Below are 27925 nucleotides of genomic sequence, written 5' to 3'. Positions count from 1 at the left end.
CCTTGCCCACTGCTTTGATACACTGTGTGATAATTGCAACGGAAGTACTTTTCACCTTTAAAATGGAATTACTCACTCTCTTTGTCTGGAGGCCTGGGCCCAGGCCAGCAGCCCTGGCAAGGAATGAATTCTCTTAGACCCAGGTACAGCGGATCCCTCCCATAAATTCAGACCAGTTTCCGGGCCTGCCGCTGAAATCTTGCGTGTGCCTCAGCATTTTGTCAGGTAGGTGCACTTGGAAGAGCTCTAGCATCTTGAGGCTGTGACTGTCTCTCACCCTGATTTGTATTTTCATCCCCCTCCACCCTTGTGCCAAGGTCAACCTGGGCAAGTTGCTTGATCTCTCCAAGCTTTGGTTGCCTGGTCTGGAACGTGGGAGAACACCTCTCTGGAAGGGTGGTTGTGGGATTCTGTCAGCAAATGGGTGCTGAGCCCAGCAGAGGGTCTGTCTGATCTGCAGGAGGAGCTCAGGTATTTTTTTCCCTTCTTTCCTATAAGTTCCTAGCAATGTGATGGGAACATTTAACCACTGTCTCCTCAGGGCCGGGGCAGAGGGTCAGACCTCAGGTCTTCCCTCTGGCTGGGCTTGTAGCAGCTGGGTCTGGTCCCTCCCCTCTGTCCTGTGAGCTGCCGGGCTGATAACGGGAAGGGCTCAAGAGCACATGTGAGATGGCTTGTCTGCTGGTGTTCCCTTCCCAGAACGCTTTCCCTGAGTTCCTGAATGTATTAATATGCTCGAGCTGCCATAACAAAAACCACAGATTGGGTGGCATAAACAACAGAAATTTATTATCTCATAGTTCTGGAGGCTGGAAGTCCAAGATCAAGGTGCCAGCAGGGTTGGTTTCTGGTGGGGCCTCTCTTCCTGGCTTGCAGGTGGCTGCCTTCTCACCGTGTCCTCACGTGGCCTCTCCTCTGTGCTCATGTGGGGAAGAGGGGGATATCTCTGGTGTGTCTTCCTCTTCTTATAAGGACACTAGTCCTATTGGATTAGGGCCTCACCCTAATGACCTCATTTGACCTTAATGACTTCTTTCATGGCCCTATCTTCAAATATAGTCACGTTGGGGATAGGGCTTCAACATATGAATTTTGAGGGGGCACAATTCAGTCTGTACACCAAATGTCAAACCTGTCCTCTTCCCTCAAGGAGCTCAAGTTCTAAGGTAGCTAGGACCACAGAGGAGAAGCGGTCATGCCCAGAGCCATGGGCATCCTCCAGGACTTGAGAGGAGAGAGCTCTCTTCTGGCTGGGGTGATGGAGGAAGGAGTCTCAGAGGAGAGTGCCATGTGGGGGCATCTGGGCTGGGCCTTGATAAGAAGTTGTGGGCAGAGGGGTAGTCCCAGGCCCAGGGGAAGTCTGGGCAAAGACTTGGGACCATGTGAAGAGCATGCTGGGTCAGATCAGTTTGCCGTCCCCACTTCTCTTCTGCTTCTCTCCCCTGCTGTGTGGGTACTTGGGGAATGTGTGTGCTGCCAGAAGTTTCCTCAGGCTGAATTTGCTGTTAGAGTGAATTGCAACATGGCAGAGGAAAGGGCTGGCTGGGCGGCACTGACAGGAGTGCAGCGGAAGGAGCCCTGCAGCAGCTTGAGCCCCTGCGCCAGCTGGCTGGCCGCTCATCCAGATGGTGCAGGGTTAGAGCTGGCAGCGCCTGGAGGGGCGGAGAGGGATTGCAAGGACCGCAGGACCCTGGGAGTCTGGAGAGACTGCGGAGAGGGTTCTTGGTGACTGAGAGCCAGGTTCCAGGACTGCTTGGAGGTACTGGGGAAGGGAGAACGGTGGAGAAGTGTAGGGGATCCTGGTGATCTCTAGGGACTCCAGACCACCAGAGGAAGCTCCAGATGTGCTGAGGTGCCTGTGAAGCTGGGGGCACCAAAGGCACCAAGGGCACTGTGGGTCAGCACAGGAAGATGTTCAAGGGAGTTTGGGATCTCGTAGACTCTGGGGGGTGGAACTTGAGGTCTAGAGTGGCTGGGGAGATTTAGGGTTCCTACTCTCTCTCCTCTAGCATGTCCAGCATGTAGACTTTGTGGCTGGGAAGGAGTCATGGCAGTCAGGCCTGCAGACTTCCTGGTGCAGCCCTTGGGGCTGAGGCCCTCATATGTGGCCTGGACCTCACCCACGACCACCTGAAGGAGAACGCAGGTAGCCCTGCAGATGTCTGGGTTCAGGCATTGTGCTGTGACGAGTGCAGTGGACTTTCCATTTGACAGAGGCCGGGAGCAGTAAATTACCAATAATTTGCTCAAGCAAACTAGTAAGTATGTTTAACTAAGATTCAGTTCAGGTCTGGCTCCAAAGGCAGTATTTTTTTCCTCTCTGCACTCCCTGCCCTTGGCTGGTTTGTTATCATGAATTCATGGAGCATCTATTAAAAACCTATTATGTACTGGAGTATATGATAGTTTCAAGGGCTGCAAAGATAAATAAGACTCGAGGGCAGGGGAGATACATAGGTAAACAAACCCAGATAATTCAGAGTGACAGGAGCTAAACTAAAAGCCTGTGGTTCAGGGGGCGTGTAGGAAGGAGTGGTCCATGCTGCCCAGGATAATGCTGCGAAGGGGGAGCGAAGTCAAGAAGGCTTCAGAGAGGGGGTGGTAGTTGAGAGAGCTGGTTTGAAGGGTGAGCAGATGATTCTCAGGGTACACGGGAAGGGGAGGGTGGAGAGAGTGGAGGACGTTCTGGGTTGAAGGAGCAAAGTGAGTGAAGGTGCAGAGGCTTAGAGCTGCGGTGCCATCTGCGGGTGGCGTGGGTGTGAGGGGCAGAGAGTTTGAGAGGTCAGCCTGCTTGGAGCTTTGCCTTTGCTGGTTGGCACCGGGGAGCTATTGAGGGGCTTTCAGCAGGGAAGTGATGAGATCTGAGTTTTAGTTGCAGTGCTCTCAGAGCCCTGGTTCTGGCACGGCTCCATGGGACTGTCGTGGTGCACTGCAGTGATCTGTCTGCATGCCTTCTTGCCTGGGAGGCAGTGCGCTCTGCAAGGGTAGGACCTGGCTTTTGTCCATCTTTGTGGCTCCTTCACCCATGGCAGGAACTACTGTAAGCAGGGGTTTAGCACATACAACATGCTCAAGGAGGTTTGGCGCTGCCGCCAGACCATTGTACAATCTGCCATCCCTGCCCATAAGGACTTATGCCCACCCCTCTCCGGAGCCCTCTTAGCCCGGTGTGGGGCACCTTGTAGACAACAGGATAGAGTGGAAAAATTGTGGCCTTTGAATACCAACTTTGCCATTTATTAGTTGCAGGACTTTGGGCAAGTTATTTCACTTGCTGAAGGCATGGTTCCCTCATCTGTACAATGTCAGTGATAGAATGAAGCTCACCAGATTATTCTTTTTTTTTAAAAAAAATATTTATTTAGGCTGTGCCAGGTCTTAGTTGTGGCATTCGGACTTCTTCGTTGCGGCATGCGGACTCTTAGTTGTGGCATGCATGCGGGATCTAGCTCCCCGACCAGGGATCAAGGAGTCTTACTCACTGGACCACCAGGGAAGTCCCCACTTTATTCTTTATGTTCGAGTGTATGTCAAGTGTAGATACGTAGAAGGTGCTCAGTACATTTTATGTCCAATAATCATAATAAATAATGACCCTCATGGGTGCTGGTCACTTACCTATTGTCTCTCAGCTCTAACTCCTCCCTTCTATACTCTGCTCTGTGAGGCTGGGTCTGACTCTGCAAACCATATTTTGCAGAGCGTATTTTGCCAGTGGGCTCTTATTAAGTTCTGCCAACAGGGAGGTTGCCTACAGGGAAAGAGGGGAGGACTTGCTTCTTCCGGTTGCTTCCTTTCAATGTTGCTCCAGCACCAGCTGGTCAGCATTACCTCCTCCAAGATCTGGATCCCACCTCTGGGGTATCCCTTCCCTGAGGTTCTAGACTCTGACAACCTCAACCTTACCTGCTTGTTCTCCCAACCTAGGGGTGGGAGCTTCCTCTTGCGGTTTTCTCTGTGTTACTTAGTGTTCCCTCTTTGCTTTTCAGCCCTCCCACACCAGTAAAGCCAACCTCTTATATTCAATACTCTCTGTGGAAATACCTGGCGTGGTTTCTATTTTCCTAAGGGGAGTCCTGACACTAACATCATGGCTGTATAAGGCAGCAGGTACTCAGTGCCCTGTGGATGGTGCAGAGTTCAGAAACAGCCTCAGAGACCAAAGATGGGGCAGGGGGTGGGGCAGATGTGGAGGCAATTCCCAGTAGAGCACAGGTCAGGGGATGGGCAGCATGGTGCAAGCTGGTGGATAGGGAAGAGTCTAGACTGATTAGAACATGAGGTTTGTTTTGGGGTGGGGCAGATCACGATGCTGGAGAGGCAAGTTGCAGCTAGAAGTGGAAGGCTTACATGCCAGGGAAGATGCAATTTAGAGATAAAGAAGGGACTGAAGGACAGAGAGGACAAATCAGTTTACTCTCAGCCCTTCAGGCTGGGTTCGTGGTAGAAGGGGCTGGACCTCCAGGAACTGGCTATGTGATCTTAGGCAAGTCATTTGGCCTCTCAGATCACTGATGCCATCCTCTCTAAGTGGATTTTCCATACACTTTGGAAACAGAAAGCTCTTTGACAGCATAAGGAATTTTCGATACTAGGTACTATTCTAAGTAGCTCTGGGAGAGGGGCTCATAGGAGGGAGGAGGGTGCTTTCAGACTGGGAAAGAGACAAGGTGGGAGCCCAGTGGGGAAGAATGTGGGGGGAGGCCTCCAAGGGTGTGATGGTCCACACTCAGATTGGGAGGCAGAGGGTGGGGGAAGGGATAAAAAAGGAAGCCACATTTGGGTGTTGGCGTGGTACGTGGGTAAGGCTGAGGAATGAGCGGGGGTGGGAACCTAGGTTGCCACAGGCCCTGGAAGCCACTACAGGTGGAGGCTGGTCCTGCAGGGCTGGGTGGGGAAGGTGGTCCCAAGGACACTGCAAGCAGAGGGCTGTGGGCCTCCCTGTGGGTGGGCTCAGAGTTGCTGGGGATCTCTATCTGCTTTTCTCTACCTGCCCCCTGTTTTATATCTTCCCAGCCGGAAACATCGTGGGGTTACAAAAACATGCTGCCAATTCTAAATTCACGCAAACCAACTTTGGCCCAGCCTAGAGCATAGAGGAAAAAAATGTTCATGGAGAATATGTATTTGTCAGACCCCAAGGTAACCAACCAGGCAGAGAGAGGGCAGAGTCATGGCCCCGGCCCACTCTGACCTCACCCTTCCTGAGCCCAGGACCTCGACCAACTGGGAGGAAGTCTCATTCCTTTCAAAGCAAACTGCTTGTTTTTCACAACATAAATAATGTATGTTCTTTAAAAACATAAAGAGAAAATACAGATAAGCAAAAAGAAGATATAAATCATCCACAACCCCATCTCCCAGATGCATATTTACACTTTCAGACACTTCTCTGGGTTTGTACATGTAAATGCAAAAAATGGCATTTTATTATTTGCAACCTGCCCTTTTCACTCTGCAGTTCATCATGGCCATCTTTCCATGGCACTAAATGTGCTTCTGCAGCATCTTTTTAAATGATATCACAATTAGATAACAACAACTATAATTTGTATAGTGCTCTATAGCTTACAAAGCACTTGGTGTCTATTATCTTATTGCAGCCCTTGGCCTTGTCTCATGGAGGTCTCTCCCTTAGGTAATTCTGCTGCCAAAGGAGGCCACCCCTGCCTCCTTTGCCCCCTGCCCCCTGACCCTGTTCCCTGGAAGTCTTTATATAGCTCCACCTCCATTCTTCCTGCTTCAGCAGCAGTCGGTTTCTACTCCAATTGCCATTTGGAGAGATGCATGCTGGCTAGACCCCTCTCTTCCATCTCTACTTCTTCCTGCCTGACCCAGCTGTCAACCTCTGTCCTTTTGTGCACACGCTCTCCTTTCTCTGCCTCCTAGAGAGGAAGGGGCCTCTGTCTCATTTGCTTAAGAATCCTTCTGCATAGTCTCAGAATGTTGTCCCCACTGCCACCCTAGCCATCCTTCCCCTCTCTCCCCCTGCACCTCTGCCCACTTCCCCTCTCCTGTCCTATTCTGCTTGAGGACCAGCTTGACACAACCTGAAAGGGTGGGAACCTGCGTGACCCTCTGCTCCCTCAGGATGTGACCCCCCTCTTCATCTCCAGATACAACCAAGCACAAAGTTTCCCTGTTCTTGCTCATGAGTGGGGATGGGTGGGGACCAGACCCACAGAGAGCCAAGGGGCAGGCTGGGGTGTCCTCAGAGCCTTCAGTGCGTGTGTGTAGAGGGGTTCTGATCTCCTGTCTCCCTGCCTCTCTGGGTCTCCTCTCTCCCGCACCCCCTTCCTCTGCCTGTTTCTCCCTCCTCACTACCTCCCCAGCATCCCCAGCCTTTCCTGTCCTCCCTCTGCCTGACATCTGACAATGTCCGTGGTACTTGAGAGCTGCAGCCACTGGGGGCGGGGAGAGAGACAGGAGGGAATGTCTTGTGCCCCTCCTTCTTTGTCCTAGGATTTCAGTTGACATCTTTATCCTTGGAGTGCCTCCCTCTGCCCACCCCCACCCTGACCGGCGGCCCCATCTCTCCCCTCTCCCCTCTGTGGTGGAAGTGAAGATGGCAAGAGGAGCTCCTGGCCTGATCAGTCCAAGATGCCAAACTCTTCAGATGTCCTGCCTTCCCAGGAACCAGATGAGGAAGCTGGGCTGGAGTATCTACTCAGCCAGCTACCATCCTGGGCAGGGGGCTACCTCTCCTGGCTTTGGAGAAGGGCAAGTGCCCCTGAGTTTGGGTAATCCAGATATTCGGGCCCAGGGGGCACTCCACCCCCTCACCACACCCACCCTGAACGCCTGCCCCATGGCCCTTAGGCCTCCTTTCCACAGCGAGGACGTCAAAACTCTTAGCTGTGTGGCCCCTTTGAGACCCTTCCTTCAGCCAGGCATCAGGGGTACCTGAGCACTTGATCTCAAGCTCCTGATCATGTGCCCAGGGGCTCACCAAATGCCCTCCCTTCTGGCTCCATCCCAACCCCACCGGCCTGGATTCCTGAGTTGGCACTTTCAGCGTCACTTCCCTCACTCCAGGGACAGCTAGTGTCACCCTAGTGTCCACTGACTAGTAGTGCCTTTAGATGAGTGACCCAGAGGGGCTCCTGTTCATGGAAGGCAGCCAGAAGAAGCCCCAGGTGTTCAGTCCCTCTGACTCCTGGGCAAAGATCAGGAGTGGGTAGGAGGTGCCAGCACACTGCCCATCGGCCTCACAGGGATGAGAGGACCCCCAAACTCTCCTTTGTGCCCCTGGGGGCGGGCACTGGTGGCCTGAGGAGTTGGGCATTGAAGTCTCTTGCTGGAAGGAGGAAGACCCTTGCTGTGGGGTAATGGCTGTGACTAACATCTCCCTTGTCCTTCACCTCAGCTAAGGTTGGAGAAGAAGACAAACAACTCCTGGACCAGGGGAGGGGCTTCCACAGCGTTGTTGACACTAGGCCAAGGGGAGGGTCCAAGTTTCTACTCCAGGTTTGCCCCCTCGCTGGGCATCTAAGACCTGGTGCCCTGTCATCCAAGCTCCCTGGGTCTCGGAGGGAGTATGGGGCTGTGGGGCTGACCCAGGAGCAGGAGCAGGATGCTGACCTCTCCTGTCTTCGTACCTGGCTCTTCCTCCTACGTGATGATAGCCAGGAACCACCCTGGCTGCAGCCTTCTGTTCTGTACCCAGAGCCTAGAGGAAGAGGAACTGTGAACACCCCTATTTGTCCTGCCTCAACCAAGGCCTGGTCCAGTGGCACAGCTCACCTGACCCCGGACCACTTGACCTCGAACCCTCCTGCCCCAGGCCTTTGGGCCTCTCACTATGGAAGCCTCCAGTCTCTTCCCCACAAAGATGCATCAGTTGCTCCTGAGCTGGGAGGGGTGGGACATGAGACCTATAGCCTCCAGCATCCCTTTGCCCAGGTGGGGGAATTGTCAAGAGGGCACAAGAACAGTTCCAAGGGGGTAGATGGTAAACATGTAATTCTTTTATGCTAATCTGTCTCCATGCTATTTCCTACCCTTCCTAGCCAGCTGCAGGTTATTTTTTCTGGACTTCTGTCTGAATCGGGGGTGGGGCTGGGGGGGAGGAGGAAATCAAGAAAGGTGTTTCTGGACTCTCTATTTTAGTCACTGCATTCATCCTTCTGCCTCTCTGGTAGGTGTCCATCACTCTCCTTCCCCGGGCCAACCTATTGTCTGTATTTAGCTGTCTCTGAGAGAGGACACTTCTTCCCTCCACAAAGCTTCCCTGTATAGTTGGGAAGTCCCTTCTGAAGTCTAACCACCATCTGTCTTGCTACCTTATTACATCTACTTTTCTTTCCTTTGATTTTATTGGAGTATAGTTGATTTACAATGTACATCCACTTCTTTTCTAGGACATAGATGGCAGTAGAGTTTGTCTTCCAGCATCCCTACACCTTTCTCCAAAACGTTATTTTGGGCCTGTCACCACCTGCTCATCTTTGGAGGTGAAGCACAGGCAGTGTTTTTCTGAAGCCCTCTTTTCTTCAACTCCCAATCCCTTCTTTAAGCCCTTCCACAACCACATGCCCAGCGCTTCCTGAGCATGCAATGTCCCATCCTGTGGAGGTTAGGGGACATGGGTGGTGGGGAGAGGGCTTGACCCCAGTGCTGCCCTCTGGGCCTGTGCAAGTGCAGGTGTGCCTGTCTGCTGTGCGAGTGTGTGGGTCTCAGATCCAGGGCTTATGTGTGGAGTCTCTCCTCCCTTGTACTCGCTGGTGGCCGGAGACCAGCAACACAGGGAGGAGAGAACAACCTTCCCCACTCTTTTTTCCCTAAGCTGTGGTTCCGCCAGCAACCATTAGGGGTCACTGTTGCCTTAGCCAGCAATGACAGGCAGGGACAGGGAAGGGCAGGGGTGCGTGCGGTGGGACACGTGGTCCTTGCTGCCCACCTGGACCCTAACAGGATAGTGTATGAGTTGTGGTTGTTATCATAGAGACGCCTCGCACAGACTCATGCACACTCCACTCATGCCTTAAGGAGCTGTGGTTTTCAGGACGGGTGCTGGAGTGAGCAAGCACGCTTAGAAGTATAAACCTCCGCAGAACCCCTGTGTGTGACAGCACGGGAGCTCTGGCCCTGAGGACCTGGATGCAGGAAACGCTGATATAGGATGCGAAAAAGCCTTGAGCCAGGCCCAGCCCCTTCTGCTACCACCCCCTTCACCAAGGTTTTAAGTCGTTCATCTGCAGCTCCTCCCCTTCGAATGCTCTGACGCCACTGGCATAAGAGCCTGGAAACAGACTCCCATGCGCTCCTTTAACCTGCCTCCGGGGCATCTCTGCTCCTGGGATGGAATAACAGTAGGGAGCCAGACACACAGACTCTGCTCTGACGTGTGTCCCCTGCCTTGCCTCGGGGGCATCCAGCACGGACTGGTGATGTCATCAGTACCCCTCCCCCACCCCAAGTTCTGCCCACTTCAAGTCTGTCCTGTGATACCCCAGGAAATGTCTGCCCAGTGGAAATAGGGAGGGATGAGGTGTGGGGGACGGGTTGGTGAGGCTGGGAGGCCAGATACAAAGGTTCCCCTGCCGGGCTCAACCACTTCTGGCCACCTGAGCTGCAGATAATAGCAGGATGGTCCTGCTTCACTGCCATGGCAACCCTGGCTGCTCAGGTCCTCATGGAGGTGGTGTTTGACAGCGGTGTATTTATCCTATATCACTGCCTCAGGGTCACCACCTCAAGTCCCCAAGGAGGGAGGGAGGAAGTTCATCCAGTGTTAACACCATATAGATGGAGAGATAATGGGCTGCCCGGGACCAGGGTATAAACAGACCTCGGCCTTTATTGTGCCTTCTCCAGTCTTCCCATGAGAGGCAGGGGTGGGGGGCAGAAGTGAGGGCAGGGAGGAAGCAAGGCTATTAAAGCCTTAATAATCCAAGGGTAGGAGGGGGATTGAGGGGGAAAGGACTGGGAGAAGGGGTGAATCTGCACCAAGGGAACGCCCTGGAGAAGAGGAAGGGGGAGCAGCAAGCTTGGGGTCTTTGGGTATGGCAAAGGAGAGGAAGGGGTGAGGGCAGGCCTCCAGGCCAGGCTGGGAACCCACTCACCCAGGTCCCTGGGTTCTCCCCACAACCCCTGCGGTACGGGGCAGAGGGGAGGAGGTGAGAGGAGCAGTCACGTGGACGCCCAAACCCAGCATCCCAAACACAGACTGAGAGGGTTCCAGGCCCGATTCTGGCTGCTCATCTGGTTTCAAATGTGCTGATGGCCCCAGATGCCCACAGGAGCTCCGAAGCTGAGGGTGGGGTTCCCCAGACCCTGCCTCTGGGGCGGGCAGGCCTCTCTTCCTAGTCTGAGTAGGCTCTCTCACTCAGAGGGCAGGATGTCTTGTCCACGGTCTAACCTCCGCTTCTGTTGTGGCCTTGATTACTTTCTCATGGAGGATCAGATTCCTGAGAAAATCTTTCCTGCCATGACTCTGCTCTGCTCTCCCCGTCACCCCCAATCTGTCCTGCTCCTGCTCTCTGTGCCCCCCTCGGCCACCCCCTGCCCTGTCTCAGCATCTCATGGCTGCAAAGGTCAGGTCCCTTCCTCTCTGCCCATGGGAGGCCAACTAGCCAGGGAATGGGGTGCCCCTCAGTGCCCTGGACCCCCATTTTGGGGGCTGAAGTCTGAGGAAGCCCCTTTAGGGGTTGGCGGGGAGTCGGGCTCTGCATCTGTGGGCAGCAGGGAAGCCCGGGCCCCCCGGCACTCTGGGCTGTAATAGAATGAAAGGAGGCGGAAGGAGGGCCGCAGCTCTTCCTGTATGCTGTCCAGGATGTGGGTAAAAGTTGGGCGCAGGCGCGGGTTCTGCTGCCAGCAGCGGTGCATCAGCTCCTGCCTGGTGGAGGTGGGGGGCAGTGTCAGAGGGGTGCACACGTCCTGCCTCCTGCACTGAGAGGGTCATTCAGTGTGATTGTAGGGGGGGATCATGGGGGATTATGTCTGCGAGGGTCACAGGGGAGTAAATGGGGGTTGTAGTGGGGATTTTGAGTTGGAGGGCTCAGAGCTGGGGATCAGTGCAAGTAAAAGCATCAGAGGAGGTGGGCCAGACTCACGGGGGTGGGACAGGTGTAGGCAGGGCAAGGATGAGGCAGGGGCAGACTGGGGTGACTCACAGCTGAACGGGACAGCTCTCCAGCTCCTCTAGGACCCCGCCATCCATGACGAACTTGAGCACCTGCTCATTGGATAGGCCCTGGTAGGGTTGTTCAGCCAGGGTCACAATCTCCCAGAGCACCACGCCAAAGGACCTGGAGGACGCGGAGGAGGGCCTGAGCCCAGCACCCTTAATGCAGCTCAGCACACCCTAAGGAGTGCACCCAGGCCTCTCCCAAGGCCCTGCCTCCACACCCCCTGAGCCCTCTGCTCCAGCCAGGCCCCACCAGACATCCGAGTGGGTGGTGAAGATTCCATCTTTGAGGGACTCAGGGGCCATCCAGCGCACAGGCAGCAGCCCCTTCCCGCCCTTGCGGTAATAGTCTGTCTCATACACATCTCGAGTCATCCCGAAGTCTGGAAAGTGAGGGTAGACAGAGTGTGGGGCAGCAGAGCCATTCACCAGCTCCTGCCCCAGGAATACCTTTCCCAACCCTCTCCACCTCCATAGTCTCCAAGAATCCTGGAATTTGAGGGCTCAAAGGACCTCAGAGATCATCCCATCCAAATCCTGCCCTTGGATGAGGAGACTGACATCCAGGGTTGGGGGCTATCAGGGACAGAGCTGTGGGACAGGCCTGGGTCTCCTCAAGCCTCGCTTAGGGGGAGTCACTCTACCCAGGCTGCCCCCACCCGCCTGGCCCCCTCTGTACCCCCGATCTTGACGGTGAAGTCCTGGGACACCATGCAGTTTCGGGCCGCCAGGTCTCGGTGCACAAACTTGTTGGCAGCGAGGTAGGCCATGCCATCCGCGATCTCACCAGCCATCTGGATCATATCTCCCAGTGCTGGCCGAGGGAGCCCAGGGTTGTTCTAGAGCCAAGAGAGGGGGCTAGTGAAGTAGGAACTTGAGGCTGGACTCCTGCCAAATGATTACCCCTACAACTGTGCCAAGTCCTCTCTAACTCCCCAGCCCCTCACCCAGGATCTTCCTGGTCCCTACCTCTGCCTCAGGCCGCAAAGATCGAAGATGGCTCTTGAGGTCCCCTCGGGTCATTAACTCCATGATGACCAGAGTTGGCTGGCCCTGAGACACCACACCCAGGAGACGTACCTGGGATAGACAAAGAGCCTGGTTGTAGGTCTACCCAGCTCCCTTGATCTCCCTGGCCAAAACCTTGTTCTGCTGTCACAACTGACCCAGACACCAACCCTCCTAACCCCAACCATGACCATAACCCTAATCTTGACCTAACAATGACCCTGTCGCTAACCCATGACCTTAATCGATCTGACTATCATCCCAATCTTCATGATTGAATCAACTCTGACCGTGATCCTAATAATGATGTGAACACTCAGTGTTGACTTCCACCATGACTGATTCCAGCCCTAGCCATGATCCTACCATGGCCCTATGATGACCCTGTTTTGACTCTAACCCCAGCCATGAGCTTTACCCCAATTAGGATCCTAACCACAGGCCCAACCCTGAACTTGATGGTGCCCTGAAATCATCTCTGATCTTTTCCCTCTTACCACATGAACTTCACCCTAATTTTTACCCTGACAATGCCCTTGACCCTCCCTTACCACATGGTGACACTTGAATGCCTTCATGACGGAGGCTTCCTTGAGGAACTCAATGCGTTCTCGTGGGCTGGCCAGCTCATTCACCGTCTTCAGGGCCACGGGCGTGAGCTCCTCTCCAACCTCAAGTCCTTGTGCCAGCCCCTCGTATACCATCCCAAAAGAGCCCTGGCCCAGTTCCCGGATTATGGAGATCTGCTCCCGAGGCACCTCCCACTCATCAGGGATGTACACTGAGAGGAAGTGGGAGTCACAGGCAAGGGTACTGCTCTCTGCCACACCTCCACCCACTTCTCTTCTCTTCTGAAGGGCTCGGGTCCCAAGGTTGCCTTCTCCAAGATGGTCTGGAAGTCTGCCTCTTCTCCCCTCCTGTCTCCCTTTCCCACACCACCCGTCCAGCCACCCCCAGACTTACTATGAGAGGCACTGAAGTACTCCGGATTCACAGAGGTATACAGCGTGCTGTTTCTGCAATGGGAGGTGAGAGGGTCAGACTGGAAGGGTCCTCGGGAAGGAAGAAGCAATGTCAGAGGACAAGGAAGAGGGACATTACAAGGAGGAAGGAAGTTACTGATCATACCCCTAGCTCTGATCAGGGTGACCCCTGGGGAACACCAAGCACTTTCCAAGCTAGTCTTGGTCCTAGTCCTGGGATCTGGGATCTGAGCAGGCTGGGAAAAGGGAGGACAGAAGTAGAGAAGCTGCTGTCTGCTCAGCTAGTCCTCAGAACCCAGCTAATCAAAGTCCTGCCCTCAGTTCCCTCTCATATCCAGCCCTAGGGGGATCTGACATCAAGAATCCCAGGATCCCAGGACACATCCTGAGGTCTCCTGCTTCTCCCCCTGCTATGATAGGACCAGTTTCATTAGTTCTCAGGCTAAGAGTTTGGTGACCAACAGACCCAGTATGCCCAGACTGAGGGGTTTCCCAGGATTTGGGACTTTCACTACCAAAATCAGGAAAGTCCCAGGCAAACGTGGACAAGTTGGTCCCCCTAACTGAAAGGTGTGTCTCTTTCCTCCATGCCGCCCCCAGGGGAAGAGTTACTGCTTCTAAGGAATTCCTTTCTGCTGTCTCATCTACTACCCTCTGATTGCACTGACCTTATGATGAGGGCTCAGGGAAGAAGGGGGTTGGGAACCAATGGGACTTGTCATCACCTCTTCCTGCTGTAGAAGAAACCGAGGGCAGCAAGAATGATGAGCAGCATGAGCCCCACGGGGGTGACAGTGAGAAGGACGTGCAGCCCCCCGGAGTCTTCCTCCTCTGGTGGCCAGAAGGCAGCAGAGGGTTGGGTCAAAGATGGAGAAGTCAGAAAAAAAAGAAAAAAACAATAATAATGAAAAAAGATGGAGAAGTCAGAGGGTAGAGGACACTTCTCTTTCCACAATGGGAGGTGAGGATGGAGGAGGGATGGGGTGGAGGGGCCTGTGGTTTCCACAATGGGAGATGTGTCTGGGGCCCCAGGTGGGGCTGTTTGGGAGTACAGGTCTGGGACAGAGGTTCTGCATACCTGGGCCAGGGATGTAGAAAGCGACACCGTCTGTCCAGGAGCCGTTGCCAGCCAGTGAGGTTGCCCGAACTCTGGCAGAGTAGTTTCCAGGAGGCAGCAGGGCCAGGTGGACGCCCCCAAACTTGGCATATCGCAGGCGGGACACACACAGCACTGTGGCCTCCTGAGGGCAACACAGAATAGCTGGCTGGGAAGAGGATGGAGGCACAAATTGGGGCTAGGTTAGGGTGTCTCCTGGGGTACCTACCTCTCCCAAGCGGCGGTACTTGATTTCGTACTTGAGAATGAGTCCGTTGGGGTCCGGTGGCTCAAGCCAGCGTAGGAGAACACTGCTTTTGCTGGCTGCCTCCCAGGCCACCTTCCCTGGGATGCCATCAGCCTCTCCTGCGGGACAGGGCATCAGGCAGCCCGGCCACAAGTATTTCCTCTCACCTTCATGTTCAAACCCAAGGGCTCTAAACTGGGAGGTTTGAGGAAACGCTGGGATTATGGGGACTGGGAAGGGTGAGCAAACTGCGGCCCTGAGGTTGGCGGGAGGTCAAACTGGCTAGTTGGAGCACTAATTGGATGGGGTCCTTGGTGTCGGTGTGTGGGCGGGGTAGAGCTGGGGGGGGGTTACCTACTGTGGGGCATGGTACGCGCAAAGACGAAGGTGGCAGCGCTGCAGCCCACAGTGTGCGCCGCGTGGTTGCAGGCATGAATGTCGATCCGGTACTCTGTGAAGTGGCGCAGGCCCCTCAGCACCGCTCGCTCCCGGGGCACTTTGTCCTCCTGGATCTCGAAATCCGAGCTGTTACCCCCAAGCCGGAGGGCCCCGGCTGCCCGGCGGTGCCTCCCTGAGTCCCTAGGGAGGGCGCAAGTCAGAGCCAGGCCCCGGTCCCGGGAGCCACGCCTCTCGGCCCCTGCTCCGCCCCCGCTCACCTTTGAGGGCTCTTATTGATGGACGTCACCTTCCAAGGGGATCTGGGGAGACCGGGGGATCGGGGAGGTGGGCCCTGTCAGGCCCGCCTGGAAGGCGCCCCAGTGCCCTCTGCAACGGCGGACCGCCTCCCAAACCCACCCACAACCCAGGCCCCGCCCCCCCGCCCGCAGACCCCGCTCATCAGCACCCTGGCCTCCCGGCTCTCTCGTGCCGAGACGCACTTGGGGATGGTGATGGCATTGTGTAGAAAGTTTTCAAACTTCTTCTGGAAGGAGGCCTCCTGTGCCTCCAGCGGTGGCAGGACCTGCCCAGGAGGTGGGTGCTGGCAAGGGCAGCAGCCAGGCTCCCTGTCGGCCTCGAGTTCCCCGTCTTCGCGGTCGAAGCGGGGGTCGTTGTTGCTGGTGGGCAGCCGCAAGCCTGGTGCGGCGGCGGCGAAGGAAAGAGTTAGACTAGCAGCGCCCGCGGCCCGACACCCCAACCCCTCCGGTCCGCGCCTCCTCCCTACGCACCGCGGTGGCAGTAGTCATTGAGGTAGAGGTCGCTGTCCTCTGCCAGGCGTTGCCACAGCACCAGGTAGTAGGTGATGTTTCCGTTGCGCTGGGTCGGTGGCTTCCAGCGCACCAGCAGGTGGGAGGAGGAGTTGGACGTGGAGATGACGTCCTGGGGCACTGTGGGTGCTGGGGGTGTGAGTAGGGTACAACTGAGGGGCTGCAGATCCCCCTTTCAAATACTGTCTGGTTAAGGGCCCCTCTCTCTGAGGTCCGGCCTCCCAGCCTCTATAGGCCCGGTGTTCAGTGACCCAGCTTCTCTGTTTCTGGTGCTTGGGTTCCCCCATTCTCACTAGGACCCAGGCATTTAGCTCCCAACCCCCTTCAAAGGCTTCAGCCTACCTGCAGGTAAGGTTCGGAGGTAGATGATGGGGCTTTGGGCTCCTTGGTGGGGGCTGTCCTCTGCAGTGGTCAGCGTGATGGCCCGCACAAACACTGCGTACTGTGTCCAGGGCTTGAGTGGGGTTAGGGTCACACCTGGCTCCTGGGTGCGGCTTAGGGGCAGTTCCACATCCAGTAGGTTCCAGCTCTGGGCCCCACAGGCATCTGGACCTACATGCTCTGTGGCATTCTGGAATGGGCTGAACACCCCATCCCTAGAGATGAGGGGCAGCTCAGCCCCAACCCCAGTTTCTAGCATCCCCCTCCTCTCTGAATCACTCCAAGACTGTCATTGTCATGCTTCTTCCAGTACGAGGGCATTCAGAAGCAGGTGTGGGTCTGCCCTTTGGGGCAGGTGCCTTGTGGGCATGACACACTCACTGAGTGGGTCTGCTCAGAGCTGGAATTGAGCCAGGATCCCCAGTGTATCTCTAAGGGAGCACAGCCATAGCCACACTGCAAGGCAGATGCTAGGGGAGTTTCCTGAAAGACCTCGAAGATTCTCTGCCCTTTGAGTCCAAAGGCAGCTGTGTATAGTCCTGCAGAACGTGAGCTCTACAACCGGTGGGTAGGGGTGGGAGGCCGGGGCTTTACATTGCAGTCCATGTTAGCATTCCTTAACGTGTGGTCCATGGCCCAGAAGATTCAGCATTACCTGAATGCTGAAGCTTGTTAGAAATGCAGATTTATGGGCCCTGCCCAGGACTAAAGGAATCAGAATCTGTGGGAGCGGGGCCCAGGAATCTGTATTTGACAAACTCTCCAGCTCCTCATGCTAGAGTCCTTCATCCACTGAGGCCTAGGAGAGTCTTGGCCCTGTGAGCAGGCCTCCCACCATTAGTATTTCTCCCTTCCTCCCAGGCCAGGCCCTGTGCTAGTGGGCAACTAAGATCTCTCCATTTTAATTCACAGGAAATGATTCCAAACCAGGTGGCTCCCATCTTCTATCTACCATAGAGGGCTAGTACTCCTCACTCCTGCCCTCCCAGCTTGCCTTCCCAAATCCATCTCTCTTCTCTAAGGAATTCTATTTTTGATCCCTAGCCATGCTTTTGGAGAAGTTCTTCCTGTGGTCTAACCACTATCCATCCTGCTATGGTCAGTACATTCTCTCCAAAGAAAAGAGCAGCTGGTCCTTGGTTGTCCCTGCTCCCTCCTTTCCTCAGGCTTTAATGAAATGCTGGCAAAGATATGCATAAAACTGGCCAAATTAGTGGGTACTTCCCAAACCGCTGCTGGGGCAGGAGCATGTGGTCAGTACTAAACATTAGCATAGTGAATTGAAGTTTAATTATCCAGGCCTTCCCAGCAGGGCGCCTCTCCTGGGCTTTCAGAAATCCTGATTGTCCTCTCCTCATCACTGGTTAAGGTGAAACTGAGGCACGAAGGGATGAAGAAGGTGAGAGGAGAGAGCCAGACGTGGGCCCTACGAGGGAGTGCGACTCTGGGGTCCTGGCTTGCTGGCTCTCCACAGCCCCCCGGGGCTCTGCCCTCACCTGCCTAAGGTCGTGAACAAATTGACCTGGTCGGGCTCTGACCCCGGCCCGCTCTGGCCCCGCCCCCGCTCTGGCCCCACCCGCTCTGGCCCCGCCCCCGCCACTCACGACTCCTTGTAGTACACGATGAAGCTGAGTAGGTCGCGAGCCTCCAGCGGCTCGAAGCGCTCCCAGCGCAGCAAGATACGGTCGGCCTCCGTCACGTTGGACACGAAGCGCAGGGTGCGAGTCTGGCCTGGTCGGGGTGAAGGGCGAACACTTGCTCTTGACCGTGTTGAGAGCACCTGCTTGAGCCGCCTACTCCCAACCCCCCACCCTGACGCCGCAGCATCCCACCCCCAACGTGGCCTCTGAAGAGAACTTATCACATTGACCCCTTCAAGCGTCCCCTTCCACCCGGGAGCGTGTCTGGTGTATTTCAGCGTGTGTGAAGGTCAGCGTGTGCGCGCGTCTGGGTGTTCCTTGGGGTCACATCTCTCACTGCCAGGGTGCCAGGGGTTGGGGTATTGGGCCTCACAGGCAGCTCGGTCTCCGTTGGTGCGGGGGTTGATCTCTGCCTTGTTTTGCCGTCCCTTCGTGCCAGTCACCTCCTCCAAGCGGTAGATGTGTTCCAGGCAGAGGCGTGGGTTGAAGGCGAAGTATATCTTGCCCACGGGAATGGTGAGCCCCGCAGCCACCCAGGAGCCCAGCTGCTGCAGGTTCTGGTTGTCCAGCACATACAGAGTGTAGTTCCTGGGGGAGGCCAGGAAACCTTGCTCTGCACGGCCGGTGGGGGCAAGGGGTGAGGAAGGGGGTGTCTTACGGGTTCTTCCCGAAGGGGCTGCACTGGGGGCACAGCGAAGGAGGGGCACACAGCAGCCCACCCACACCAGTACACCTGGAGCATTCGTACACACCCACTCGGTGCCACTGACCAGAAATGTGAGGTCCGGCAAGTCACCCACACTCTGTGTTTTCCTCATCAGTGAAATGGGGTCAACTGTTTTTCTGCCTCCCTCCTTCCCTCATCTCACACTAACTGAGCACCTGCTATGTGCCAGGTTCTGTCCTGGCTTTGGGGACACAGGGAGGAGTGGGACTCAGCCTGGGGCTATGCCTCTCCAGCTGGAGCGGGGGCACCCCTGGGGGTACATGAGAAACCACTTGGCTGGATGGTAATTTAAAACATTATTTTGAAAAATCCTGGCTACATTAAGGGTAGGCCTCAACTGGTAAAAGTAGGAATGGGTTTCAAACCCAGGCAGTCTTGCTCTGCAGCTAAGAAGATCAGATGATAACAATTATAGCCAATACATATCGAGTTATATGTAACTATAATTTTATGTAGTCATATATACTTTGTTTCAGGGTCTGTTTTAAGTGCTTTATACATAACAACTTAAGTAATATTCACAACAGCCCTAAGAAATAAGTAGTTATATTAACCCCATTTCACAGATGAGCAAGTTGAGGACCAGAGAAGTTAAGTAACCTACCCAGAGTCACACAGCTAGTAAGTAGCAGAGCTGTTTCCCATACTCTTCACCACAGTTTTGGGAGTGTTGGGGAGGAGATGAGAGAGAGGGAACTATTTCTGACCCCTTACCCATCCACCATGGTGTCCCCCCGGATTAGTTTGAGGTTCTTGAAAAAGCCTAGGGACACGAGGGCAAAGGAGTGCTTGATTTTGAGGAAGCCAGTGATGGTCTCTACCAGTCCCAGGCTGCGCTGCAGCTCCAGCTCCAGGTTATCTGGGAATGGGGAAGACAGGGCTGGAGCAGGGGCAAGGAAAGTGATGGTTCCATTGGGAGGGGGGAGCTGAACGGGGGCCAAGGGAAGGGGGCCCTCAGGGCTGGGACCCAGGATGGTGGAAAGTGCTGCTTTAGCTGGATCATTGTAAGGGGTGTGGCCAGGAGGAAGGGTGTGGCCAGGAGGAGAGGTATGGTCCTGAGGAAGGCACTAACAGCCTTGACGAAGATTGAGGATGAGGCTCCCTTCCACGTGGGTGCAGCCCACCAGATCCTGTGCTGCCTGGACAGAGTCGATGGTCTTGGTGCCCACTTTGCACTCTTTGGGGCATAGCCCCTCGCATTTGTGGCAGAATATGCTAGTAGGGGCAAGCAGAGGATGTGGCATGAGCCCTGGACCAGTGTGGGCCCCCTCACTGCTCCAAGGGTGCCCCCTGCCCACCCGACACTCACCTGCTGTCATTACGGGTGAAGCCTGGAGGGCATTGGGCCAGGCAACTACCCTGGTGGATGCCGAAGGTGGAGGCGCGGCCAGGCACAGAGCGCAGGCTGGCACAGTGCTCGGCCGTGACGCAGCGCCAGGACTCATGCTGGTAGGTGCCTGGAGGGCACGCCCTGTGGCAGGCACCCTGGAAGTAGAGGTGGCGGCAGGCGACACAGGCATGGGGGTCTTCTGGCCGGCTGCAGCCTCCCAGGCATTCAGTGTGGCAGCACTCACCCCTAACTGTGCAGGCCAGCCCACGGGGACAGGGGCACACTGCGGGCAGAGTGCTGCATCAGACCTTACCCACGCCTCCTTGGTCCTGGCCCCAGCCCCTCCTCCTGGGCTAACACTCTTAGTCTGCACCCAAATCCCTCCAGCTCAGATGACACTGGTTGCCCACTCTGTTTTCCGCAGACAGGGGCTCTTGAAGATAGGGACCGTGGCCCCTCTCTGTGACTCCTCACCTCCCACAGTGCCTAGTCAGGGGTGTCAGAACTCAGGACCAAGCAGTGACCTTGTCTGTAAGGGCTGCTGCTCCCCAGCCTGCTGTCCTGTCTAGGCCTAGTGCCCAGATCATTGCTGGGCATGGGGCCAAGGTGAACAAGTCAGCTTCTCCTGAGGAGTGAGGCCCAGGGCAAGGTGGGCCTGGGAGTGTGTAGAAGGAGGGACCATCCCCGGTCATTTGACCCATGCCCCTGCCCATACTTCCTCCCTCTTCAGCGCTCTGCCCTGGGTGGGAGGTGGCCCCAAGCAGATGTGGATGGGTTTGGGGCTGGGTGCCAATGGCCTGGCTACTCTGCACAGCGGCAGCTGGATGTCTGTGGGAGCGATGCGTGTAGCAAGGGTCAGCCAGGGCGTGTTGACACTATACACGAGAAGGACATGCAGCAGCTGTGTTTACAGCCAACAGGGAGATATTGGGGAGGTGGGGCCCAGTGGATACAGCAGGGATCTGGTTACTCTTCTGCCTTCATGCTGAGGCATTGGGGTGAGGGGAGCTGACCTCCAGGAGCTGCATGGAAAGATCCCCAGCTTGGGGACCCCAGATCTGCTCCCAGTCTCTGAAGGTCTTCTTTCCCTCCCCTATAACTTTCACTTCCTCCTCCAACCATCCTCTCCCTATTCCACTCCTCCTTTTCTCCACTCTTTCCTTCTGTTTCCCCTCCATGCACCTTACCTCCTAAAGAAGATCCCACTTCACATAATTTGTCCTCACTTGCCCTGTCATTCATCTGTCACCTCCTCCTTTCTCCTTCCACCCAGCTCCCAACCTTCCCATTTCAATACTGCCGGCCTGTGCTGTGGCCATTTTTATCAGAAGCATAGAACTGCTAACATGGCCCAGGCACTGCTCTAATGTTTTACAGAATAGCTCATTCTTCATCACAATGCTCTGATCGTTTTACAGATGAGGAAACTGAGGCACAGATAAGCTAAATAAACATAGCTGGTAAGTAGTAGAGCTGAGATTCAAACACAGGCCAGTCGGCTTCGCTCTTGTCCACTGCCCCATACTGCTTCTTGTGCAGCTGCCTTGCACCCATTCATGCCACCCTTCCCCTCCTCACCATGTCCAACTTATTTACTGTCTCTCCATAACTACCTGATGCTGTCTTGTGCCCACCCCTTGACTGCCTTATGCTACATCAGTTGTTTAACTTTTCTGAGCCTCAGTTTCCTCATCTGCAAAACTGGAATAGCAACAGCACCTCCCTCATAGGATGAGTGAGGATTAAAATAAATAGTGTCAGCAAAGTACTTACCCATACCATCTTACGGCCAGCCAGCCCCATTTGACCCTGCCCCCTCTGTGCCCCCTAGTTGTGTTCTGTGCCAGTGCCCACCTCTCTGGCAGTGGCTGGAGGTCCAGCACCTGTAGTCGGTGTGCCCGCTGAAGGTGGTCCTGGCACAGGGCTCGCCAGTGGCGCCCAGCACGCCGGGGCACACATCGGCACACTCCTCGCCCAGCTTGTTGCCCACAATGTGGTTGGCGCCAGGTGAAGGCTGCAGCAGGCCCCAGTCAATGGTGGAGAGGTGGCAGAGCTCCTGGTTCTTCTCCACGCGCACGGCCCCACTCAGCACGGCCCCCAGCGCTGGCAGCCCCACGTCCCGCAGGTGAGGCATCTCGAAGATGACCAGCGCGTAGCCCAGGAAGAGGCGGGCACCGCGGATGACCGCTAGGTTGGGGAAGAGGTCACGCAGGCTCTCCAGGCCATAGACACGGAAGAGCAGCAGGTAGTCGGTGACCTGAGTGAGGCGTGGGAAGCTGAGGCCACGGAAGTCCTCGCCAGTGGCTGTGAACATGAGCAGGATCTGCAGGTGACCCTCCACCACGCTGCAGTTTTCCAGCCGACGCAGCTCTGCCACCTCTGAGCGGATGTCCAGGCTGGGGCACACTGTGGGTACAAGTGCAGGTAGCCCTCAGTACCGTTTGAGCCAAGCACCCCTTGCGTGACCTGCTCCCTGGGCCTCAGAGGCCTCACTGGCAGCTTGGAAGACCCCCACCAGATGAGCCAACATGGACAAAAGTGAGCTCCTGACCTTCCCTCCCAAACTCACGTCCCCTTCTCAGTTGATTGCAACTTCCTTCTTGCAGTCAGACTCCAAAGCTAAAGCCTCCATGATTCCTTTCCTTCTCTAACCCCTGTACTCTGTGGGCTCTACCTTTAAAATATATCCAGAGCCACCCGAACTGCTTTCACCATCACCTGTTCCTGGCTTTACAGTAATAGCTTCCTAAATAGTCTCCTCACCTCCACCCCGTCCCCTCTTTCTTCTATCCTCCCCTCTATAGCCAGAGTGGAAACACAACGCACAAGCTGGATCACTTTCCTCCACTGCTCAAAACTCCCCAATGGCTTTCATCTCGCTGATGAAAAGCCGAAGTCCTTACCACAGCCTACAGGGCCCCTGCAACTCTCCAACTTCACCCGCTTTCTCTCTCTTCTTCAGACACACTGGCCACGTTGCTGTTCCTCACACAAGCTAGCCAAGCTTCTGCATTGGGGTCTTTGCACTTTCTGTTCCCTCTGGCTAGAACACTCTTCCCTCTCAATGGCTCCCTCACCTCTTTTAAGTCTTTGCTCAGATGTCACCTTCTCAATGAGGACTTCTCTGACCAGCCTATTTAATATGGCAACACTCCCTACTCCCCTTCCTACTTTTTTTTTTTTAATAAATAAATTTATTTATTTTTGGCTGCGTTGGGTCTTTGCTGCTGCGCGGGCTTTCTCTAGTTGTGGTGAGTGGGGGCTTCTCTTCTGGCGGTGCGTGGGCTTCTCATTGCGGTGGCTTCTCTTGTTGCGGAGCACGGGCTCTAGGCACGCGGACTTCAGTAGTTGTGTCACGTGGGCTCAGTAGTTGTGGCTTGCGGGCTCTAGAGAGCAGGCTCAGTAGTTGTGGCGCACGGGCTTAGTTGCTCTGAGCCATGTGGGATCCTCCCGGACTAGGGCTCGAACCCGTGTCCCCTGCATTGGCAGGCAGATTCTTAACCACTGCACCACCAGGGAAGTCCCACTCCCCTTCCTACTTAATTTTTCTCCAAATGCTTAACACTGGCTGATATACAATTTACTTATTTATTTTGTTTATTGTAAGCTCCAGAACAGCAGGGATCATTGTGTAATTCATTGCTGTATCCTTGGTGCCTGGTATAGTGCCTGGCACGAAATTGGTGCTCAATAAATATTTGATGAAGGAATGAATGAATGAAATCTGTGACTGGGAAGCAGTAGTCTGAGCTTCAGACACTCCACTTCTCTCCCAGGCCTGAGAAAGCTAGATGCCTGGTCCCTGCACCTGTTTACTCTCGAAGGGACATTCCGTGGCTCCCATTGCCAAAAGTTCAAGTTTAAATTCCTCAGCCTGACATTCCAGGGTGTTGATAAACTGGGCCCCGCTAATACCTCCAGCCTCAGAAGAGTTCCTTGGCCTGCCAACACCCTCAGTTCTTGTCGGGAAAGCCTCAGGTCAAGCCCCCACCTTCCCTGACCCTCTGAGTTAATCACTTCAGGCTCAGCTGCACTTAGTCCAGCATCCACACCAGAACACCTGGGGTATTGCCCCAACATTGCTTTCTGTCTGTCTGTCACCCCCTCCAAGGAGGGAGGCTGCTGAGGGTGGGACCTTTGTTAGTCAGCATCCCCACATGGTGCCCGGTTCAGGGCAGGAACCACTGGGCACTCAGGGGCTGTGGGTTGAATCGATGGACATCTGGATCCCAAGTCCACTCCTCCCTCGGGGACCTGGGTGTGTCTGGCTTCTTTGGATCGCAGGGCCCCAGCCCCCCTTTTCTTTCTTTCCCCAAGGCACGTAGGACCATTCTCCTAATGGGCTGGATACCTGGTCCCTGCACTCACTTCTCCCAAGGATACCTTCCATGGTCCCCACTCAGGAAGATTCAGGTCTGAATCTTTCAGCTTGCCATTCAAGTCCTGTTAACCTCTCCAGCCTCCACTCCCTCCCTTCCTACCCAGCCCTCAAGAAACAATGCACCCATCATACATACCCAGGCCCATCCCCTGATGGTTAAAAGGGGGTGGCCAGGCTAGGCTGGCCCCCTGGGGCTTACTTCACACCTTCTCCCTGTTGTCATTAGTGGTCCCTGTGCTTGGCTCTACCCAGCAACTCTGTGTGTGTGTGTGTGTGTGTGTGTGTGTGTGTCTGAGCACATGCAGGCACACATGCACACACACAGAGAGGGAGAATGAGAAAACACTTCTAGTCCCTCCAGGCAAAGGCCAATCAGGCTCTGCAGGCAGATGGGGGGTTCTCTCAGGAGCCCACATGCCACTTCCCGTCATGCCCCAGCCTTTCTAGGGCTCCCCTGATGGGAGTCATTTGGAAAAACAAATCTACGACCTACACAGGTTAACCCCTGCCTGCCTCCCCTCAGGACATGGTGGTGTGCAGAGCTGCACTGGGAACGGGACATCTGGGTCCCCTGACCAAACACCGCCCTCCCCCGCCCCCCTGCCCCCAGGGCCGTGCTCCTATCCTGACAACCATGCTCCTGGCTGGCATCTGCTATGCCCTGTCCTGGCACAGCAGAGAAGGAGGGGAGGGGTGGAGGAGGGGAAGGGTGCAGGGGGTGGGGCTATGCCTTGCAGGCAATGCCTCTGTGACTAGCACTCTTCAGGGGACCCCTTGCCCCAACCCATTCACATCACCCCTCTGTCTCTGCAGGAAAGGGAGACCCTGCTCTGCCCCTGGAAGTCCCCAGTCTGAGGGCATCACGGGACCCCCTCAGGCAGGCACAGAGAACTGGATTCCTGAGCTTCCTCAGTCTGGAAGGGAATGGTGGATGTGGGGAAAGGGACATCTCTTCATCCTTCTGCCTTTGAATCTTCCACTCTCAGCACTTTTTCCTCTCCCTGCCAAGCCCCCAGCACCCTCATGAGGGCCACTTTGTCTACATGGTCCCAACCCCCAAAACGCTACACATGGGAAGTGTTTAGCCTGGGGACTAATTAAAAGAAGGCTCCTACCCCAGCGGATGGGCCCTCAAAGTGGGGGACGTGGGACAGAACCTGGAGGCAGGAGCTCAGGACCCCAGTCTCGCTTGAGCTCTCAGTTCTCTGAGCTTCAGTTTCCTGTCTGCACAATGGGTTCAGTTACTTAATGGTGCCTGGTTTTCAGCTCCCCTTCCCATCCTGGCCCCTTTCCCATTCAGTGGCTCTAGAAAAGACCTCTAAGACTAACCCCCTCATTTTGATTCTCATTCAGGCTTTACTGGGATCACTGTTTCATAAGCAGGAATGGAGGACATCTATTCATCCCTGTTTCAGGGTCCTTCTCATTTCCCAGGGAACTGAGAGGAAAACACCCATCTCTGGGAACTAAATGCTCCTCCTGGTGGGAAGTCCTTCTGAGACCTAACCCCAGTCTTCATGTCGAAGTAAGTAAATAGATGTGTTCTGGCTGGAAGCTCAGTGTTTGGCCTCCCAGTCTGCTGGAAGGGAGATGGGGCTCCAGGAGACAGTGCTGGGGACTCACCCTCGCGAGTGTCCAGGCTAAATCCCAAGGAGAGGAGGATCACAAGCAGGCAGGCTACCCATGGCCACAGACTGGGCACTGCCATTGTCCTAGTCCTGCCTTGTGCCCAGTCCTGGCTCTTCTCCAGATGGCTCCAGGGAAGAGAAGGACCTGACAGGCCCTAAGGGACACAGAGATGCAAGCTTCAGAGGGAAGGGGAAGGGAAGGGGCAGAGTGACAAAGAATCCCACACAGAGATGGCAGGAGACAGAAATAAAGTAATGAGAGCCACAGAGACACAGACGGTGACAGGCTGCTGGAGCCAGAGACTCAGCGTGAACACAGAGACAGAGAGATGAGGACAGAGATGCAGACAGCAACGGGGAGAGACTCAGAGAGGCTTCCAGGGAAACAAAGTCACACAGGGTGCAGAGCAAAAGGCAGCGCAAGAGGCCGGTCAACCCCGAGGGCGGAGCAGAAGCCCAGGGAACAGGCAGAGGAGAGGAGCGGGGGGTCCCGGGGAGCGCGGGACTCGCCGGGGACAGTCTCCCCGGATCCCTCCGGGCGCGCTCGGCTCCCCAGCTCCAGCTGGCCGCGCTGCCGCGGTATCTCCCTGGGTGGCACGCAGGGGCCGCGCCCAGCTCCCGCCTCCCCGCCCCAGACCAAACGGATTGGTTTGCTGGGACCTCTCGGTTCTCTCCGCCCCTCCCGCCAAGCCAAAATATTTAGCCTGACAACTCAGGGATGGACAGGTCTGTTGGGGAAATAAGGCCAAAATACAGGGGGATGGTGGGCCAAGAACAGAGTTCCCCCAGCCCCGCTGCGTCTGAGGTGGGTCCCCCCTCCCTCGCCCCTGCGGACTTCTCCCAATTGGGGCTGCACTGCCGGCCGGAGCGGCGGCGAGCGACCGGGCCCCTCGGGGAAGGGTGGTTCTAAGTTCGGCCACCTGCTGCCTTGACACCTGCGGGGTAACTGCTGGCAGCAGCGACCCGGTGAGCTTGAAACCCGGCGGGAATGCGACCTGTCTCCCGAATAGTCAAGTCCTTCGCCTCTTTGAGCCCCTGGCAACCTCCTTAGGAGCCTGTCACTTCCGCTTTCGGGCGCAAGGCTCTGTCCTAGTTAAGTCCCTTGGTTCCAACCAAAATCCTCGTGGAGAGAGCAATGACCCCGTGGGGCCCCGCTTCTGTCTCGTCACCTTCCTGAATTCAGGCTACTTGGTCGGTCGGTCTGTCTCTGTCTCGGGAAATTGGGGGACAGTCTTTGCTGGGGCCCTGGTAGAGAAAACTCTCCTCTCGGAGGGCTTCCTTTGCGGGTTCCTTGGGCCCTTGTCTGCCCTACCCTTCTCCAAAAGTCCCTCCTCCAGAACCCCTCTTCCTTCCCCTTTCCCCGGCTTGAGGCCCGCGGGGTGAAGGGGCTGGGACCTGCCCTGTGACTGCTGCTGGGGACCCAGGGCTTTCCGGGTGCGCGGCCTCCTTGGACCTACGGGTCCCCAGCTCCGCCCGCGGGCGGCTCCCGCGTCCGAGGAGCTAAGAGAGCTATTAATTTCTCCGCGCAGAAATCGATGCTCTTGTCAGAACAGCGATCGATGCCAGCCCAGCCCAGCCCAGCTTGGCCCTACCCAGCCTGGGGGCCAGTGCCGGCTGGCCCGGGTCAGTGGCTGACGCTGGGTCGCCAGGCGCCGCGCAGTGGGGGCTGCCGACGGCGCCCCCACCCACCCAACCTCGGCGGAGCTCACACCTTTGCGCGCGGGCTTCCAGCGCCACCCTGTGGCCTCTCCTGGAAATCGGCGTCTCGGGTCCCGGGTCTCCATTCTCCGGCTGTTTGGGGGCGACACCTTCCCTTTCTGTCTCTTCTGTTTTCCTTCCCCAGGTTCTGCGTTTGGTCTTTTGGGGATCCCTTCCCATTTCTTTCTAGGCTTTAGAGAGTGTTTCACCTAATTTATCCCAAGTGACATGCACACTCCCTCAGGCACGTGCCCCGTGCGGAGTGAGATGTGAGGCCGGGGGCTGGCTAGGATGACCTGGACGGCAAGCTTTCCCAAAGCTCAGTCATCTCCCCTCCCCCCTAAATGCAGCTTCTGTAGGCTGGGAGAAATAATGTATCAACTTCCCAGTTCCCCTACTCCCAGCAGACACCTCCGAGGAGTTCTGCGGCTGCCCTTCCGCGTCTCCTGGAGCTGGGGGGATCTTGGGGGAGT

General features: G+C 55.8%; 1 protein-coding gene and 1 long non-coding RNA gene across 5 annotated transcripts; one reads left to right on the top strand and one right to left on the bottom strand.

Annotated features, from left to right (window-relative positions):
• Positions 1 to 30: 30 nt before the first annotated feature.
• LOC309661184 lies at positions 31 to 13851 on the top strand. Of its 3 annotated transcripts, none has more exons than XR_014263885.1 (3): positions 31 to 225; positions 12994 to 13134; positions 13720 to 13851. It is a non-coding gene; the product is annotated as an uncharacterized lncRNA (long non-coding RNA). The 3 variants fall into 3 exon arrangements; XR_014263886.1 differs by lacking the exon at positions 31 to 225 and adding an exon at positions 240 to 1759; XR_014263887.1 differs by lacking the exon at positions 31 to 225 and adding an exon at positions 240 to 2258.
• INSRR (insulin receptor related receptor) lies at positions 6960 to 27285 on the bottom strand. Of its 2 annotated transcripts, none has more exons than XM_082462378.1 (22): positions 25750 to 27285; positions 21600 to 22151; positions 19725 to 20028; positions 19488 to 19630; positions 19130 to 19274; positions 18062 to 18276; positions 17653 to 17779; positions 16010 to 16263; positions 15629 to 15796; positions 15341 to 15536; positions 15119 to 15160; positions 14821 to 15041; positions 14445 to 14581; positions 14198 to 14360; positions 13845 to 13950; positions 13100 to 13152; positions 12688 to 12917; positions 12098 to 12208; positions 11808 to 11967; positions 11382 to 11511; positions 11115 to 11249; positions 6960 to 10837 (listed from the first exon to the last, which is right to left on the bottom strand). In XM_082462378.1, exons 1-22 carry the CDS (start codon positions 25832 to 25834, stop codon positions 10594 to 10596), a joined length of 3921 nt encoding a protein of 1306 aa, XP_082318504.1. In that variant the 5' UTR covers positions 25835 to 27285; the 3' UTR covers positions 6960 to 10593. The 2 variants fall into 2 exon arrangements, with proteins under 2 accessions (XP_082318504.1, XP_082318505.1); XM_082462379.1 differs by having other exon boundaries at positions 16010 to 16248.
• Between the last annotated feature and the right edge of the window lie 640 nt (positions 27286 to 27925).

The sequence above is a fragment of the Balaenoptera physalus genome, assembly GCF_965194825.1.
Source record: "Balaenoptera physalus genome assembly, chromosome: 1".
NCBI classification, from domain to species: domain Eukaryota; kingdom Metazoa; phylum Chordata; class Mammalia; order Artiodactyla; family Balaenopteridae; genus Balaenoptera; species Balaenoptera physalus.
The sequence above is the reverse complement of the archived record's forward strand: the minus strand, read 5'-3'. Positions and strand labels throughout refer to the sequence as shown.

Coding starts and splice junctions, on each gene's coding strand:
- INSRR (XM_082462378.1), bottom strand. CDS start 25,834: ATGGCAGTGCCCAGTCTGTGGCCATGGGTAGCCTGCCTGCTTGTGATC. Junction 13,153..13,844: donor TTCTTCTACAGCAGGAAGAG/GTGATGACAAGT, acceptor CTCCCATTGCAG/AAACAGCACGCTGTATACCT. Junction 11,968..12,097: donor CTTTGCGGCCTGAGGCAGAG/GTAGGGACCAGG, acceptor TCTTGGCTCTAG/AACAACCCTGGGCTCCCTCG.